The sequence below is a fragment of the Passer montanus genome, unplaced genomic scaffold (genome assembly GCF_014805655.1).
Source record: "Passer montanus isolate IOZ18808 unplaced genomic scaffold, ASM1480565v1 scaffold146, whole genome shotgun sequence".
In the NCBI taxonomy this organism is placed as follows: domain Eukaryota; kingdom Metazoa; phylum Chordata; class Aves; order Passeriformes; family Passeridae; genus Passer; species Passer montanus.
Genome location: NW_024361607.1, coordinates 476,761 through 496,288, shown reverse-complemented (window position 1 = coordinate 496,288; position 19,528 = coordinate 476,761). Strand labels below are relative to the sequence as shown.

General features: G+C 42.9%; 1 protein-coding gene across 3 annotated transcripts in view; it reads right to left on the bottom strand.

Moving 5' to 3' along the window:
• GRIN2B (glutamate ionotropic receptor NMDA type subunit 2B) overlaps nt 1–19,528 on the bottom strand; it is a 213,732-nt gene that overhangs the window by 118,207 nt on the left and 75,997 nt on the right. For all 3 annotated transcript variants that reach the window (XM_039700945.1, XM_039700946.1, XM_039700947.1), the window contains one exon: nt 9,563–10,161. In XM_039700945.1, the coding sequence (XP_039556879.1) occupies nt 9,563–10,161 (599 nt within the window). The remainder of the gene's footprint in view (nt 1–9,562; nt 10,162–19,528) is intronic.

Below are 19,528 nucleotides of genomic sequence, written 5' to 3'. Positions count from 1 at the left end.
ACACCCCCAATGTCTTGGCGAAAATCCACCTCTAGTAAATTCATTCTGCCAGCTGAAATTCCTTGTGCAGCTCCAGTGAGGTGCAGTATTCATCTCCACTTTGTACTATATTCTGTTAAACAGTTGTTCTATTTCACCCCAGAGATGGCTGCATTTTTTGTGAATTAAGCCATCCCCTTCTACTTTGTAAAGTGCTTTGGAACTGCAGATAAAAGATGCTACAGCCTGTCATAAATAAATGTAAGTTGCTGACACTGCTACTGGAGGTAGCCATCTTGCTGAAAAATGATTTCATTTGTGACACTAATAATACAGGGAAGAACACTGGGCAAGACACTAAAAACTCATTTCCATCTCGTTTTAATACAGCTTCAAAACCCAAGCAAAAAAGTCAGCATCACGTCAGCATTTGTGCACTTTTAACCAGTGTCAGGTTACAGAGATTCACAGGTTTTCAGTCCACTGTGGCAGCTCTCTTCCACCATGACCACACCATCAAGAGGGGGACTCTTCATCTGATTATCTTCTGTCTCTCAAGATCCTTAACAAAGACCAACACTGAGTTCACCAAAGCTGTTTTTCCACCATATCTCACAGTACATTACTGCAGAGGGGAGGCCCAATCACCTTGCCATCTTTATTCAATCAAGACAGGGGTAGAGACCTGTTTGGTGTGATGTAACAAGATCAGAAATCTCTCCACAGGGGAAGAAAAGAGCTTTCTTTGCATGAAGATGGCTGGCAGCACTCAGTCTGATTGATCATTTCAAGGGCAACTATGGTCAGATTTTAATATTCATTTTATATTAAGGTGCTTGCAGGCTTGAGTAGGGACATTTTTATTACTTAAATCAGGAGAGAACACGCTGCAGAAATGATAGAGCAGGGTGTACTGAACAAGCTGACAGGTCTCTGCTATTTCTATTTTCTTTGTTATTATTTCACTCATATTCAAGCATTCTAAACATCACATTTCTAGATTATATTCCATTCAAATACTTCAAGAAATATAGTGCACAACAAATGTACAATACAAAAAAAAATTTACACTAAGGTAATATACATCACCATCAAATGTTTATATTCAATTCAAAATCACATTTTCTAACCTTAGCAAAGCAGGAATCCCTTGTCTAACATCGCAAACCAATTTTTGAAGTTTGAAGTGAAGGTAGCTTTGAGTTATTTGTCCACACTAACAGAAACCCCACTGCTGGCTAATTATTTGAAAGCAGAACAAATTCATCCATTTCACACTCTCTTAACTCAAAATTGGATGAGCAAGGATTTTTTTCTCAAAAAAAGGTTTTTTTCAAAAAATGTTCACCTTTGGACTGTGAATGAAAATAAAATTTGTTAAGTAAAACAAAATGTACTTTAAAAATTATTGCTACTTGAAAATAGGCCAGTGGAGAGATATGTACACTGCAGAGGCAGGTCTGGATTCTGCACAGGTAACAGGTATTCAAAACCTGTTACCTGTGCAAACTTTGGTGGGGTCCCTTTCAGAGAGGTATTCAGCAGCCCCACACATATGCAGATCCACATTTTCCCAAAATGTGGATGCAAGACTCAAGTAACCCTTAAAGCAATGATTTTGAGAGGAATTTCATCAGCAGCATCTAGTCAGGAGTGCTCTAAGCCTCAATTCAGAAAAGCACTTAACCACGCACAATCTCTTGGACAAAGCCTAGATGGCAAAAGCCACTGAACAGCAGGTGCTTCTGCAGGGGATCAGGCAGCTGTTTGACAGAGCTCAGCTCCATCACACAGGCATGTAGGGCAGAAAGGGGGAAAGAACACCCTATTCAAAGTTAAACCACAGGAACAGTGTTAAATCTGCAGAACATTAAAAAACCTCATCCGAGACATACCAGGGTTAACACCTCCACTCTTTTCCAAGAAAGGTCACCTGACTTAATCTTTTTCCCCTTTTTAGGGAACACAAAGGCTGTCATCATCCATCCCCCCCCAGCTCCCCACCTCCTGCCTTCCAGGAGGGAGCACTAGGTGCAAGCAGCACTTGTCAAACTGAATCGGGAACCCAAATTGCATCAAAGAGAAGAAAAAGCTGCTCCAGAGCTGCACAGGGAGCCATAGCAACGCAGCAGTTCCTATTTTTAAAAACTTGAAAGATAGTAAGAACATTAAGTCTGAGGGGAGGAGAGAGGGAAAAAAAATAAAAAGAATCTATGTTTCTAATAGAAAGGAAAAAAAAATGCACATGTTCATGGTAGGCACCAGTGATGAAACTACATATGGCCAGCCATCAGTGTGCAGGTGTGCAAGCCAGAAAATATCCATTTCCCCATCAAGCCAGTTCTTGAAGGAAAAAGGATATTTCTCATCTTCTCTCCACTGCTCTGCTAAAGCAGGTTTTCAAGTTTCCTGCAGCAATTTCAAGCCCACAGCACCCTAAATGCATTTTGTGATCAGAGCAGGATCAGCAACGGCTTAGCTGGTGCTAAACTGTGGCTCAGACGGGGTTTGTGGTTTCCAAGCTCCACCACAGAGGGGGATTTTGACTCACTTTCCATGAGGAATGGAAGGAGTCTGAAGGCGCACATTAAAACATATTGTCACCAGCAAGTGAAGTTGCCACAGTACTAGCACTAATTGGACTTGGCTGCAGAGCAGAAGATGTCTCAGAGGGCTGGAAGCAGAACACGGACATTTTCCCATCTGGAAACTGATGGTGCATACCAAAATTCATTCCCAGCTGGTGGATTTTGGAGGCGTTTATGAAAGGGTATGTCCTTTAATCAAAAGATGACCCTTGCCAAAAACCATCATTTAACTTGAACCCTTCTGTTAGCTCAGCTGGTTAGAGCAAGGTGCTAATATCAGCAAGGTTGCAGGTTCAATCCATTTACAGGCCTTTCACTTAAGAGTTGGACTCAAAGATCCTTGTGGGTCCCTTCCAACTCAGAATATTTTGTGATTCTGTGATCCTATTTTAATTGCAAAGAGGCTGAAATACCCAACTGTCCACATAAGCAAGTACCTATTCTCCCACTCTGACAAAGCCCAGCTATGCAAGACTAAGGCATCCTGTGGTGCCAGCTAGGAATTAACATTTTTTCTGTGCCATCACATACTCCCACTGAGAAGCCAGGGATCTCCAGTCTCCTAGCAGCGTACAAGTCAGTTTGGTGTTTGTCCTTCCACTGTAGGACAGCTGTGCTTCCCGCTGGCCAAGCAGGACTGCTTAAGAGCTGGGCAGAGCAAGGAGGAGAGCCAGATGCAGACTGCTCTTCTGCATCCAGCACCCTCACCAGCCCACCTGCACGGGAGATGTTTGGATCAAGAGCATGTTACAAACTGCCCTCAGCACTCCTCTCCAGTGACAGGAAAAAAAGGAATCAGAAGAAACCAACACTTCCTCCAAGACATGGTGGCACACGACTGTTCACCTCCTGACCAGGCAACGTGAATATCCAGTAGCCCCAAGCCAACAAACCCAGCAGTTTTCACCAGCACTGCACACTGCAATGCACACAGGGCAAATGAAATGCAATAGGAGATGCAAGACAGGGACAGAAAAATGTGATGGCAGTACACACAGAGAGTGAGATGGCGTACAGCAAGGGATGCAGGGAGGCAGAGAGACCCTGACAGAGGCAGGAGGTACAGGCCAGCCCCAGCCTCCAGCTGCTGCTGGAGCAGTGACAGGAACAAGCAGATTTCAGCAGCAGGGATGTCTAATTTGTCAGCAGCGCTCACGCCATGTGCTGCCACTCTGCACCAGCCTGACAGCAGCAGGACACACCAACCAGTGGGAACATAATGAGCTGCTAACTAGACATGGGCCTAAAGGCTCCAAAAGGTCAAAAGTTACATATGCTCTCTCACCCTCCAAGTTTCTGAAAAGGGCAGTTTCTGCATCCCTGGGAACATGCCACTTATACCTTGTCTCACCACCTCCCCAGCATTAAGAAGCAAGTCCCAGCACTGTGCCTGCCACAGCTGGAGTGCCACAGGATTCAAGGGCTGGCAGCAGCCAGCTGCAAGGAGGTAGATGTAGCCCTGCCAAACTGAGCGAGACAGGGCTCCTGTCTCTTAGTACAAGGGTAACTTGACAAACCTGTGAATGGAGAAAGAACACTGCAAATGATCCATTGTCCATTCCTGCCCGCAACTCCCCTACTGCACTCTGTGAAGCTGTGTGACCCACTCAATTAGGAGACAACACAGAGTGGCTCCATGGCAATACCTGCCAATGACACATGATGTCCCCTGTGTCTGGCGTGGAAGGTGATGGCTGCCATTAATAGAGAGGAGAGGGCAGGAGGGTGGGTTGAGAGAGACCAGAGAAACAAGGAAAGGTGTTGCCTGGGCACTGTCCTTAACACTGACCTGGGGAAAACCAGGGTGCTATGGGTATGGTGCTGCCCACTGGTATCAGGGTGACACAATACCCTGAAAGGGCAATGCACTTTTTTATGGATATGTACAGCCCATATAGTCTTGAGTTTCCAGGGAAGCAATTTGTTTGTACAACCCAATTTCAAGAACTTTCTCTGCTCTCTGACTCACTGTTGAGCTATCTAAGCCCCAGCAATTCCTGGTTTCTATTAGGGAAATGTAGTCATGTGAGAACAGAGTTTGCCCTGGTTGTTCCAGGAAAAAAAGTTGCCCAGCACTCATTAAAGGTTCTTCTGCATTTCTTATCTATTTGGCAAGGTAAAACTACAGATTAATGTTACTTTCTCCAGAGTGGAAGTGTCACGTCCAAACAACGCACTGAGCAAGTTTGCCAACTCCTTTCCTATTTGAAGAATCTGAGGTACAGAATTTAACCTAACTTTGTTTCCCTCTAAAAGTATTTCTTTGCAAAGGTAGTATAATTCCACATTTGTATTTTAATTCCAAAGCAAATGCTCCACTGCACTTTTTATTAAAATGAAATCTGCTGTGTGCAGCCTGGTGTTAAATGAGAGACTATTAAAGCCAATCAGTGGAGAACTCATTAGAAACCCTACAACAACAAACTAGTAGTTATGGCCCAGCATTCAGAAGCAGCCATGACAACAAGGAGAAAGAATCCAGGTCTCATTGAAGGCTAGAATAAAACCACAGCTTATGTAGCCCAAAGACTGTGAACATCCATAGAAAACAGCTGAGCTTCCATTCCTCAAATATGTGCCAGAAATTATATTCTTTTCTCATGACTCATCTCTGAATTCCACTCCTAAGAATACTCCTGTCATTTAGTTATTTCTTCCCATTTCTAAAATGTAATGAGAAGCACCAATCCAGAGCTCAAGGAAATCTGTCCCATCAATTAAAATAACGAAATAAGCAGAAGGCTGCCTATAAACACATCCACCTCTGCCCACTCACTCCTCAGCAGCCATGGTGAAGGGAAAAAAGACGAGTTTTGCAGGATGCCTGGAAGCCTAGCAACTCTCCTAGGAAGGGCCAAGAGGTAAGAACTCCTCCTCTGAGCGTTTCCTTCCCAACCTTTGAGATCTTCTCATCCAGCAGAGAAGAGCAGAGCACACCGTGTTTTTGCTGGGTGCCCAGAAGACCAGATATTGGGATAACTATAAACTTGGTAGACTGAAATATTCAGATCAGATTGTTTTCTGGGACAATGAGGGAATAAATGAATACGTAATTATTACAAACAGAACAAAGAATTAAAGACTATAATTGAACTGGGAAACAGCATTTGGATATTTGGACTCCAAATTACCACCTAAGCCTATTATCAGCATAAATTGAGATAAATCCCTCACTAGAGAAAAAATTCCTCAAAAATCATTCAAAAAGATAACTAACAAATCTTGTAGAACAAAACTCTCAAAGTAACATTTTACTACCCTTTAGTGGAGTTATCTCATCAGCAGGTTCACTTATTGGACAAAATCCAAAATGTTCAATGGTCGTGATCATACTTCTGTAGTTCCAGTCTAACACAAAAGAGAACCAGTTTCAAAACAGAAACAGTTGCTATGCGACCATTAGTGATACAAGAAGATGCAGACCAAACACCTACATTGTCAAGAAATGGCATTTAGATAACAGTCTGTCTCATTTCTTTTTGTGCTTACAGCCATACTTCAAATAAAACTTTGTTTGCACAAGTTCTTGCAAAAACGAACAAGTGTCAATGTAAAAAGGAGGAAAGATGTGGAGAATCTGAACAACATTCAGTTCATTTTCTCCTTACTCCATTATATACCCAGATCAACCACTGACACCATGTTGAGTAAGACCATTCGATTTTAGCTGCATTCAGAACAACTGCTCTTTTAGAAAGACAAGGGGAAAAAGTAAGAAATGGTCAGAGTTCAAAGGAAGATCTTGGGAAATGACTAATTCACAGTCAGTGTATAATGTGCCACAGCTGAACTAAATTACACTTTTTTTTTTTTGTTTGATGTGTCATTCTCCAAAGAATAACGTGGGAATTTTTTTTTTATTGCTTTGCCTCCCCAGCTATGGATTTGAAGAAAATTGGACCCCTTTGGATTAGCTTCAAGAGTTTCTGAAACAGTAGCTACATGGTAATGCTTTATCTGAGGTCACATACTCTTTGTCTCCCCAGATATCAAGCCCACATACATGCATCTCTCTACTCTGTGTAGGCATGTGGAGGGGGAACTTTAAGTTACACATGGCTGAATATAGTATTGCTGGGTCCAGAGCAAGGGTAAAATTAGCTTTCCAGAACCTGCAGCCAGTCCAGTCCAAAATGAGCCAAACCAGGTTCCAGACACGCAGGTATTGCTGCTACCTGGTGTGCACAGTGCACAAGTACTGTGGGATCCTAATAGGTGGAAGGAGTTAGGGAAAGCATAAAGTAGCCAGATCTGCAGAATCTGTAATATCCCATACAGACCAAGCATATAATGAGAGTTTTAAAGATTAGCACATAGTAAATTTCAGCAAATTCAATGGAACTTAAAGGTATGAACACCGATTACACAGCTATTAATCTCTGTGGGTTTTGGCTCAGTGAGGCAAACTCACATCTTCATGATTGCTTCCTTCCACATCTTGTCCTTCTCCCTTACCTCTTCTTCTCCACAGACTTCAGGCTTGAAGCTGAGCTTGAAGCCATCCAATTTCTATTGAACCTTTGGATTTCTAAAAGCAATGGCTTATTTCAAACATCACTAGCTTTTAAACTTCAAAAGGTGCCTGAAAGTAATTTGACTTAAATAAAAAACTAAGCACCCAACTCACTGAAGTCAAACTTTTTTGCCACCTCACTTGGAAATACAGAGAGTGTGGAAACATGGGCAGGGGGAGGGAAAGGAGGCATGGTCAGAACCCCTTCACAGGCCAGCACCATGTGAGGCAAAGCAAGTATTTGCACTGTGCTCACAAGTAAGTACAAAAGTGTAATTATTTATGAGTTAGCTCAGGTGCCTGCAGCTATCTACACAGTGGCAGAACAGAGCCTGGCACTGACTAATTTGACTGTGCTTCTCCGTGAGACTGATGTGAGTACCCAAACTAAGCGGGGTGTATCTACACGTATTGGCACTCATTCCTGTGAATGCTGTGCCCAAAGCAGACAAGGGAGCAGAAACAGTGTGATTTGGGCCATGAAGGTGAAAAGAAAGCTATGATCTTCACAAGTGACAGGAACTGCTTTCATGTAGGGTGCCGAGGCTTCAGGGCATATCTACACAGCACAACAGTGCTGGCATATCTACACTCAAGAGTCTCTGAGCTGGTGACTTCTAAACAATGCAAAGAGGTGCTATGCAGAGAGATTATGTTGGGTCCTTGAAGCAGCACAGCTGTATGGGTGTGATGTTATGCACAGGCTAACAGTGTCAACAAAACTCATTAGCAGAAGGTCTCTGCAGAACACTGCATCACATAGCAGGGAACGTTTTGTTTTCTAGATAACTGCTGAAAAGACACAATAGAGCTTCCCCCAGAATCCCTCTTCATTTGGAAAGGTAGAACAAAAGCCTGCCTTGATGTTACTTCTCATTACTTTGTACACACTATATATATATTTTCCCTGTTTAATCATTTCAGTGATGACTCAAAAGAGCAGCAGAAAAAACCCTTACTCTTAAGCCTAGCTGGGAAGGAAAGAGATAAAAGCTTTGGGCACCTTTGGTGCCCAAGGCCTGCATAGAGGAAAAAAAAAGAGCATGGGAAAGAGGAAGTAAAAGCAATAAGACCTGGCAATATGCCAATGGATCATAGCAACAAAGAACAAATAGCAATATGGGTAATATATTGGGCCAAAGAATAAAGTTCTCTCACAGTCCCCGGTGTTCAGGCAAAGCAAAATCTGCTTCCTTGTCCCTTTGTCCCTCTATCTGCCTAGTAAATTTGACAGTAAGAGGTCACAGCATGTGGACCAATCCATCACATTTGCACTGCTTAGTGATTCAACATGACAAATTAACAAAGACACTGAGCTCTGTGTGGCCTGATGGTTACTGCCTGGATTCTCCTTTTCTTACCACAAAGGATAAAACATGTCCAAGGATTTTATATGTAAAACATTGCACAATGACAGCTGAGCAGATCAGGGGGCATCTGAATTCCATGCCTAATTATCTGGGTTGCTTTGCTACATGCTAAAACTCCATCTGGGACAAAGAAGAACATGTAGTAATCAGAGTGCTGTTCTAGAGGTTGTTCCGCCACAAGCATCCTCTATGCCCTTAAAGAGATGCCTTAGCACTGTCTCTTAGGAAAATTTGAATTTGTATAAAAATAAGATGTTTATTCAAACAGGTTTTCCCTATGTTTAAATACCCTTTTCAATTTGGAAAAATGTGCTGTTCTTATCAAGGTACTAGGCTTTCTGCATAAGGTACACAAGAAAGAACAGTACCCTAAACACCCAGCAAACAACAGCCAGTGAAGTGCTAAAGAGCAGGGTGACAGCACAAGCCCTCCTCGAAGATAAACCAGATTCTTAAGACATCCAAGGTCTTTAAAGGCTTTGAGTATGAAGCAGGATTTAAGCAGTTGATGGCTCTAACTCTTTTTGCAGCTCTAGTTCTCCACATCTCTTTTCACTTCCTCCTATCCTGTAATTCAGGGCTAATGAACAGCAGGACACTTGGTGTTCAGACAACAGTCGCCATGAAACTATTCCAGGTAGGTTACACAACCATCACCTATAAGGAACACCTGTTCACATAGTGCTAGTGTCTGGAACATAAGCTGCTGTCTTCTAGACTTCAACACAAACATTCCCATTGATTGCAGCAAGAACCCACCTGAGAGCTGCAGACCCAGTCATGCAAAGACACCCTAAGAAGTTCAGTGCTGTTATGAAAGCAAAAATTTGTGCATTGAGGGATGCACTCACATTGTTGCACTTTGCCTTCGTTATTCCTTTTCCTCATGCTGACTTGCCCTCTGTGTTGTATGAAGGCTTTCCAAGGGGGTGATAACGCTGGCACTCATGATGCACAGCAGCATGGGTCCCACCCTCAGCTCACCTCCCCTTGCCCAATTCTGGCCAACACCATCTGCTGCACAAAGCACCACGTGCCTAGCAGAAATATTCTGGTATCAGAGGGCGTCTTTGACCGCCCTTTTGTATGGCTGGCCCAGCTCTTCCCCTTACCTGTTGAGCATGTTGGACTGGTAAATCCTTTTCTCCTGGGTGTTGTAACAGCTGCTCTTGGGCTCAGGGATGAAGCTGTGTTCAGACAGCATATCAGAAGCAGCCGTGGTGATTATGGCTATTCCATCCCTTACTCTGGCAGGAAGACCGTAGTCCCATTCATCATATGAGACAGAGATGAGCCCGGTGGGGAACTCAGATGGCACTGTGTCTGTATCCCCTGCCACCAGGCTGGGCACGATCCACGTGTAACCATAGCCTGTCAGACCCACTGAGTTGGCCACCTCAAAAATGTAGGTGGCCTCTTCCTTTGTGCAGTAGAGGAGGATAACAGGGCTTTGGAGCTTCTTGAGCTGGTTCTGGATCTTTGAATCCCCATCGTCCAGGGACATGTCCAACAGAAGGACCTCCTCCAGTTCCCAACCCACAAAGCTGTGCTCAATGGTACTGCGGATCTTGTTCACAAAGTCCTGGTAACCAGGGAAGTAAGTAGTGACAATGGAGAAGATGTACCAGTCGTATTCTTCCATGATGTTGAGCATGACAGAAGCTTGCTGTTCTATTGATGGGCCAAACTGGAAGAACATGGATGACTCATCCTGGAATAGGAAGTCAGAGGAAGAGAGAAAAAAAAAGAAAACAAGAATAGGTCAAAGGAAATAAACAGCATTCCTAGTCAATCCATTGAGCATAAAAGGGTAGGCACACAGTCAGAATCTCACTTCATTTCTTGGCCAGAGCTTAAAGATTTTTAACTTTTTAAAATTTAAGTGAAGCAAGTGAGAAGGAAGTAAAATCCTTTTTATGACCAGCTGTCCTTACTTTATTTTTAAAGGCAGGTTGCCAAAATGACTTAAAGGTTTCAACTGTTAGGCCTGATTCTAACAGACAGAGAACAAGTGGTACACAAGTGAGGACAGAAAAATAGAATACGTACAAAATATTTCCATGAAATTAAGAGCTTTAATCAGGATTATCATAACCTTATCTGTAGCATAAACAGGATACACAACAGTTTTGATACTGATTTTTGGGACAGTCACTTTGATACTGAGTTTGGGATAGTCACTCTGGTTTGAGTATCCAGACTGGAGTACCAACAGAGTAGGCAAAATAATTGGATAGAAATAGTTCTGACAATCTCTACTGCTAGCTCCTCTCAAAGCAAGCAGCAGTACAGGGTTCTGTACAGTTCTTCTCAGTACAACCGTGAAGGCTCAGTCTCAGAATAACATAAAATACAGTAAAATAAAACAGAGATTTCTAAACTATGATGAGGTTTGTTGACACCATGCTTTTAAGAAATATCAGCTCAGTATTTCTCTTGGTATGGCTCTCATATCCTTCTACCACACTAAGTTAATCTTTGTAAAAATTAGAACTTGTACCACTTTACAACCTCGAAGACTCCAAGGAGTTTTACACAGTTCTCAGCTCTCCAATGGTGTAGTGTAAATCTCTTCTGTCCTGGGATTTCATCAGATACCAGGCTTTCAATTTATGACATCCAGAAAAATGCAAATCCCTGCTTTTGCCAAATTCATGAAGGAAAGGAATGGGGAACAATATTTGCCAATATGCTCTCTTAGGGATATATCTTCTATCTTTTAAAAGCAATTGCAAACTCCTCCTGACTTCTAGAGTAGGATTAGAGCATAAAAGAAAACCCAACAACAAATTTAAAAGCAAAACAAAACAAAACAAAAAAATAAATTCTGTCTCTCTGTGTAGAGGAGCATAAAAGAAAACCCAACAACAAATTTAAAAGCAAAACAAAACAAAAAAAAATCTGTCTCTCTGTGTAGATATTCCCATCATAATAACAAAGTTCTCCAAATCCAAACACTATTTTAAGGAATGAGAACAGTCCAAACTTCTTTTAATAAGCCTGGAAAACTGGACAGAAAACTGGACCAGAGATACAAAAAGATAGAGTCAGGAGTTTGAGACCTGGAAAAACTGATTGTGCCTCAGGACATTACCTCAAGATAGTCACATTTAGAACAGCTCTCTACCAAACTGAATCTCCTGCAGCCTGGCAGGTAAAGCTGTTTCTCGGCAGGGATGTAGATAATCAATCATCCATTCATCCTTTAGTCATGGTTTTGATTATCTGTAGCTATTTCCTATATTGACAAAATATGCTATAGCTCAGCAACTCCAGAAAAAAAAACAATTAAAAATGTAAAGACCTGAACCCATACCCAGCCTTAAGCTGCTTGTTTCTCTTTCCTGAGCTCCCTGGGGGTCACATCCTATACAAAATGCCTCTCTTACGAGTTTGGTGATTAAACTCTGTTTGCTTCCTCCATACAGCTCACCACCCACATGTGAAAGTTCTCTTAGGGCTGCTCTTTGCTTAGTGGAAAAATAAATGTATGCAAAAAGAAAAAGACAACTGCAACAAAAGCCAGGAGCAGCAATTGGAGCTGCTCAATATATGGAAAACATCTCATATTTTTTATCACTGGAATTCACCCCCTTCTCTCCGAACTGTGCTCAGGAAAAGAACCTACTCTTCTAATAAAAATAAATTTTATGTCTTTGAAGTTTATGCAGAAAATTAGAAAAGACAGAGGAAAAAAAATCAAACTATTCTCACAGCATGTGCCGGAATTTGAAAAAATCCTGAACAAGCATCTCCAACACCCTTCATTGCACAGTGCCTTTGAAAGCCACTTGTAGCGACTGAATGCTAGAGTGCAAAGACTCAGCCTTACTGCAACATGAAAAGGCAAGACAGCTACACCGATGACTAGTATTTATTTTTATATTAAGTTCAACAAGAGCCTTTCTACACTTATGCATAAGAGCCTCTGAATTGACAGCAATTTTTCACCATTTCTAGCAGAGAGTCCAAGATCTGAAGGGCCTGGTTATTGAATTACAGGAACATTTGACACACAGCGTCTGGAAGTCTTGTCTGGTTGCTTCCTCAGTGACAAATAGGGGACACCAGGTGGTAAATCCACTGCTATTTCAAGGCTACGTAGACACACTCTCAGGAGTTAGTAGGTATGATAGCAAGGTGCAGGAGGTAATGCCCTCCCAGTGATTTAAACAGGGTCAAGCTAAAATGCCTGCTGACAGTTCGTTCCACATGAGTGCACCGCCTAACTGTCAGAGGGAATTCAGCCCCAAAAGACTTGGGGACAAAATTCAGAGCTCCTCACTACCAAGAGTGTATCAGAACATCAAAAATCAATACACCAAATAAAGAGATTTATCACAACCCAGCGAAACAATTCCCCTCCACTGAGAAATGAAAGCACCCCACTTTACATCAAGCACAAGCCACTTGGCTGTGCAGGCAATAATTGCTCTTGAGCAACTGTTGGCATTTCTATTACAGAAGCAGCAAGAAGAGGCAACTTATATTCAAAATGAGAGCATTAAGGAGGTGCAAGCCAGTCCAGATCTTGGTTTGCCAAGATGTCTTTTGGCACTTAATGAGCCCAATAGTCGGGCTAGCCAAATGTTCTTCATTCCCTGACCAACTCAGCACTCAGAGAGGGATGAAGAAGGAAGGACAGACAATAGAGAAGAAAGTGTCCCTCTCATAATAAATCAGGAGAATTGCTGATCGAGTTGGATAGAAATCTCAGTCACTACCTTTTGAGGGGGACAAAAAGCAAACTAAGAAAAATGTCAAAAAATCACAATTTTCTTCCAGCCTTGTTTTTGGGCATGCTTGATGAAAAGTCAAGGAAAAAGAGAAGGAGCTGAACTGATACAGAACAGTAGGGGTATCAGAGTATGAATTTGACCTCACTGTAGTGCTACAGTGAAAGTTTTTTAATTAGGAAACAGATCTAAGGTGGTTTTACCATTTTTATGCACATATACCTTTTAGAATCATTATTGCATTATTACAGTCTTAAACCAAAAAGGAGTATTTTACCCTTCCAGACATTACAGGGTTTTACAGAACATTATAAGTTCCTATTTTTCTCCTGAATAAATGTCACAATTTCCACCTTCCTTTTTTACCTTGAAACAGCCAAAATATGGTTCAGCATTGCCACTGGGAGGCAGTTTTAAGTTTGGGACAGGGATAGGTCAAGTGTTAATCAGAAGCCCCTTACATTGCACATCATCCAGGTGAAATACAATCCCCTGGCTACAGGAAAAATCTTGTCTTCCTCCTACAGCCCTTTCACCTGCATGCTCAGGCTTTACATCACCACCTGATGCAAGAGAAAGCAAGATGCTGCAGGGTGTCCCTCACACAGTCTGAAAGAGCAGAGGCTCCATTACAGGATCTCAAAGCTTCCAGAGATCCCAGTACTCCCCCACTATCACCCTACAAGGCCAGGGATCTGTAGTTTGCAGAGCTGAGCTGGAGGTGGAGCTGATCAATTGACACAGCACCACTCCCCAGTTGACAGATGGCTTCCCACAGAAAATCTGCTCCGAGTTTACCAATGCTGGGACAAGTATTGCCTCCTCCTCCTGCACGTTTAACCCTTCAAATAAGAAGGCTGGATTGCACATGGTGAAGGTACAAACACACTCACCATGAAGCAGACTCTTGCAGACCGGTGGCTAGCGAGTTCCTAGGTGGATGGAAGAGGGTTTGCAGAGGTAGGACAAGGTTTAGAGAACTATCACCAATGCTTCTAAGTTCTTCAGACTTGCAGCTAGGCCAGGTCTGACCCACACCTCACTGAAGATGTGAGCCCTTGGCAAGGCTGCAGGTGACTCTCCCAGGAGAGTCTCCCTCCTCCAGCTGCACCATTTGAAACCAATCACAGCCATTTAATGAGCCATTTACCTCAGATGTGGTAGGAGAGGTCCTCAGGGATCTCTTCTCTCAAGTTCTTTCCTAACAGGCACTCTAGATTCCCCAGGCAAACAAATACAATTACTGCCTTAAAAACAAGATCCTACAACCCAGAGCCAAACTGCTTCTCAGCATGGGGCAGACTGGGGAACATCCACAAAGCAGGGGAATGCAAGATCCCCAAAAACAGTTCCAGTAGTCCACTCATGTTGAGGAACTGGCCAACCTTCCACTGAGCCATGGTATTGACTGCTGACTCGGTGAGTGAGGAGATCAGCATGCTGTGTTCCCTCTGTGCAGCCCACCTGAATGTAATCTGGTTCTGTGCTCCATGCACTCCTGGCTGGTCCATGAACACATTTTTGCTAGGGGTGGCAAGCTCCTTTAGCTTCAGTCAAAGTGCCAGACCCCACAAAGGCAAGATCTGTCAAGTTATGCACAAAGAATTCAAGTAAGGAGCAAGTCCAGAGCACTTGTTTGCTTCCAGGATTTTGAGAAATATACCATGTCATTGCAAAATGCCTTACTCTGCTGTCTCCACACAGCTGCAGGACAAATACAATTTGTACTGCCAGGCTAGTAGCCCCTTTTTATTAGGCTTTTGGGAACATCTGTATATTTAACCCCATTTGCTGCTTCATTAGGCTTCCTATGCAGCCATAATTTAACAACTGGGGTTTGCCCTTCCTCTCCAGCTCACAGAGGGGATCCTAATGACTCAGGCCACTATCACTTTGCAGAGCCCTCTTCTCATTTCCTGATTTAGAAGAAAAGCTGTTCATGTGTCTTTAGTACAGTCTTGATTTGCAAAATTACTCTATGACCAACAGCCAAACCACACAGGGCTGCCTCTTGTTTAGATTTCAGTCCTGTCTACTACACAATTTGGAGGGGGCAAAAGGAGTGAGCAAGCACGAAATAACTTCTGGGAAAACACAGGCTTTCATTTGCCTACCTATGTATTTCTTTTCTTCAAAACTGAGACACACCACTGCGTACCTATTTGTCACAGTCCTGGTGGGATACTTGATTCACTGGGAGTTTTACTGCTCATGATGGAAAATGCCACTACAGTTCAACGTCTTATAATTTAGTTACTTATATGTCTGAGTCCCGTTTTTTATAACATATCTGACAGGAAACCAGGATCTTTGTTGCTTAAGTGTTCATTTACTTCTGTTTATCTTACCACAAATCCATTACTGCCTCAGGCTAGCCTACAGTAAGGATCCTCTGTCTGTTTGGTTTGTTCTCTCCAAATTTAATTTTTTTATTTCGTTTTCAACAACTCAATACAAAAAAACTCTGACTTTTATATTACATGTTGCCATCATGCTGTGTGAGTGCTTTCTTGAATGCTCGCAGTAGGGACTATGAGAACATGGTGACACTAGAGACCTAATATTATGTCCTCCTGGTGGAATTGGCATCTAAAACAGAATCTCTGCTTGTCACACACATATACACACTCACACTTCCACAAATACATTCATAGCAAAACCTACTCAATGTAAAGTTGGAGCACGTTGAATTGTGTCATTTCCTAATGACTCTGCCTAGTTTATACTACTTAATAAGATTCCAAAACTTCCCTGTTTGACTGAAATAGGTTCCCTGGGTTACTAATGATTTTGACTTGCATAGCACATGACCTCCTGCAATCCTTTTCCCACGTTCTGATTCACTGAGGAGTGGATTGTTCTTAGTGAAAATCCTCCAAGCTGCCCTAGGAACGTGCTATCAGTGGGAAGTTCAAATTTCTTAGATGAACAAATGTGGCTTATATAACCATATCATTTATCAGTTCCCTGCCTTGTTCTTGCAATAATTACTGAACACACTAGACTTATTTGACAGAGGGATACATAGCTCAGAGTTGACAGTTCCAGGAATTGGTGGATGAGTGATAGCAAGAGATCCAGTTCAATGTCGCCACTGATAGAAAGACAGGACACACTGTGATAAATTAACTAGGAGAATTGTTGTTGACTCTCTAGGTCTTCTCTGGAAGCCACAATCCCTGATGGCTCCTAATTGCAATGAAGAATCTAGAATTGTTAGCACAGTTCAACTGTTACCCTGGTAAATGATAACAAATATACTAAATTCACATGTATAATGACATTACCTACACATAAAAGTTTCAACATATACACAGATCCCAGTCATGGATTGGACATTAATCTCTCTGTAGCAGTGGAAACAGATCTGCTGCAGAGCCCTAACCCAGGGGCAACAGTCCAAGTGCTCCAGCACCAAGGAGTTCCTGAGAGCTGCAACAAAAAGGTCTCCAATTAAAGATGACTCAAGGGCTGAAAAAGCTAAGTGATTTCCACTTTCTACTTAAGGGTCTGCAGAAATAATTTGCTAAAAAGACTTTGCAACAGAGGAAACACAAGATAACCTAGATTCTGTAATCTTGATCTTGGTGTTGTTCCACTCTATACCACATGCAAAAAAGATGCAGAGCCATTGTCTGACATATACAATTCAGAGAAATTCAGTTGTTTGGCTAAAGGGAGGGTGTAAAATTTGTGACTTTTGTGACCGGTAAAAGCAGGCTAATATATGGTGGTATGTTGTACTAGCTTCTTAGAGCACCATGCATGGATGCCAGCATTTTTCCACAGAGGAGAAACACTAGTTAGCAAGCTGCCAGGATAAATAGTTTCCCACCAGGATTGTTACATTTCCATTTTCACCTCTGTAGGTGTGTATTTCCTTGTTTGATGAAAGTACAAGGACAGATTAGAGCACTGGCCACGCTGAGTGGAGTCCACCCCCCAGGTGATGTTACACCATGCAGGCAATTTGGGCAGCCCAGGACCAGTTTCCCTGTCCCAGCTCAGAGAAGCCCACTAGGCTGGCTTAATATCTTGACACTGCCAGCCCAGAACAAATGAAAGTCACACTGCCCCATTACTCATCCATCTGATTACATCATGGTGTTTGCCTGGCTCTTCTTTTCTGGCTGTCTTACCCCCCAGACTAAGGACTGAATTTTGACTGTAAGCTGAATGGGATGTCATTTGGTATAGCCTTATTAATCAAGAGCAGCCATAAAACTATCCAGCACTTTAAAAAAGTCCAGTCACAGTATTTGGCAAGATGTCATTGAATAAATTTCTCAAATCAACTATCCTGGGTGAAATACTATTTCTTTTTATAATTTCTAAATTAACTGCTCTCGCATTTCATCAAGTATACCTTTGGTGTCTTATTATGAGCAAACCTTCATATAATCTGAACCTCCAAAGGTTCACAGAGTCAATTTACATAAGTCCTGGAAGTTCAGCATTGCATCCAATGCCCCCTGGGCCTCTCAGGAGCTTAAGATCTCTTCTCACTATGGTCCAGCTGAGGACAGGTCAGAGTGTGTCTGTTAAGTGCCTCTATTCCTCTTCTCTCATAAAGTAGTGATACCCCTTATCTCTCAAATTTTGCCTTGCTTATTTAATTTAATTATTAACCTTCTGCAGGCTAAGCTGGTAGTTGTTTTCTCTGTCCTAAGAGATGGCACCTGCAGTCTTAATGATGCCTAAGGTGTAGTCAGCCTTTATGGGCAGAGTAAAGTTGGCTGTGCCTATGCTCTAAGATGGATGGCTGAAGTAAGGCAGTCAGTTTAAAGTATTATTGTGCCAGGATTTAATCTTTTCTCACAGGCTGGTATTATAAATGAGTTTAGATAATTTTTAACACATCTGTATAACTTTCATACCCTTTGGATCTGAGTTAGCTTGCCTTAGAGTACAAATGAGCGAGCAGCTGCATGCAAAGTCTGTGTAGATGTGCCCTCTGCTTTCCTTAAGGCAAGGAGCAATAAAGGGCTTCAACCTCATCCATCCTGAACAGCAGTAAATGGGCAATTCTGTTACTTGACAGAAAGAAAAAAAAAAAACCAACAAAACAAAAAACAAAACAAAAAAAAAAAAAACAACCACTCACTTAAGCCAGGAGAGCTCTCCAGCAAGTGAACAAAACCAAGAGCTGAGGTTTGACTAGATTGCACAGACTCCAGATTTCCCATTACCTCATACCTGGCTGCCTCTTCTCTAAGAGAGTCATAATTGATATTCTGAATATACCCCAAAGGAAAAACAAATTTTAAAAGAGAGAGAGAGAGAGAGAGAGAGAGAGAGAGAGAGAGAGGTAGGCACCGGTCCTGCCCCACCGCCCTGGTCCCATTTCGGCAGCCAAGTTCCCTTGGCAACAGCGCACACGAAATCCCGCTGCAAGCTCCCGACCGCCGGCATCCCGCCGGGAGGCACCGCACAGCACCGCATAGGAGCTGCGAAGACTGGGTCTGGGCGTCACCACCCAAATCACGGTGCGCGGCTCATCCCCCGACAGCCTGCTGGGACTGCGGAGATGCTCGGGAAGGGGAGCGGGACTGAGGGGACACTCGGAAAGAAGGGAGCCCACCTTTCCTCCTCCTGAGCCTGGAGTGAGCATTCACCATTTCGTACTCACAGCTTGCGGAGACTGTGAGTATCCACAGTTCCCTCCACCGCACCTTCCAGATCAGATTCCATCACTTTGGAAAGGAGGTGCTGCTTGCTCAAAGTACAATTCCTTGTTGTCTTGAGCTCTCCCAAACCAGACTCAGCTCACTTCAACCTGTGTTTTACAGAAAGGGCTGGGACAGGATGAATGCCAAATCATTGTTCTGTAAACCAGGCAAGAAGGCAGCTCTGTGTGGTTTTAAGAGGGATTTTACCCCCCGCTTTATACTTTGAGAACAGGATGAAATAATCTGGGCATAAAATGAAGAAACAGGACCCTGGTCCATTTTTGTTTGGACTTGCTGCTGGCAAGCAGCTGTCTCATTAGCACAGAATGTGTATGTCTGCACCAGGCAACAGGAGGCACAGAAACCATGCACTGGCCCTAAGGCATCTGCTCATCAGCACCACATGGAAGCTCCAGATCGTGTCCAGCAGAGTTGCCAAATCAGGAGAGCTAACTAGTTCAAATCCCAGCCTGCACCATCCTGGTGACCCTTATTCTGGTATCACATCTAGCTGGGACTCTTCAAGTCCAAGGAGAAGATGGATTCTTGACCCATTGGACCAGGGCTCTGGATTAGGCCCCTGCTTTAGAAAGCTACTGTATCACTGAAGTGTGTTGTGGGAGTCCTTGGCTGAAACAACAATAATGCTTGGAGACCCGATCCCCATTAGAGC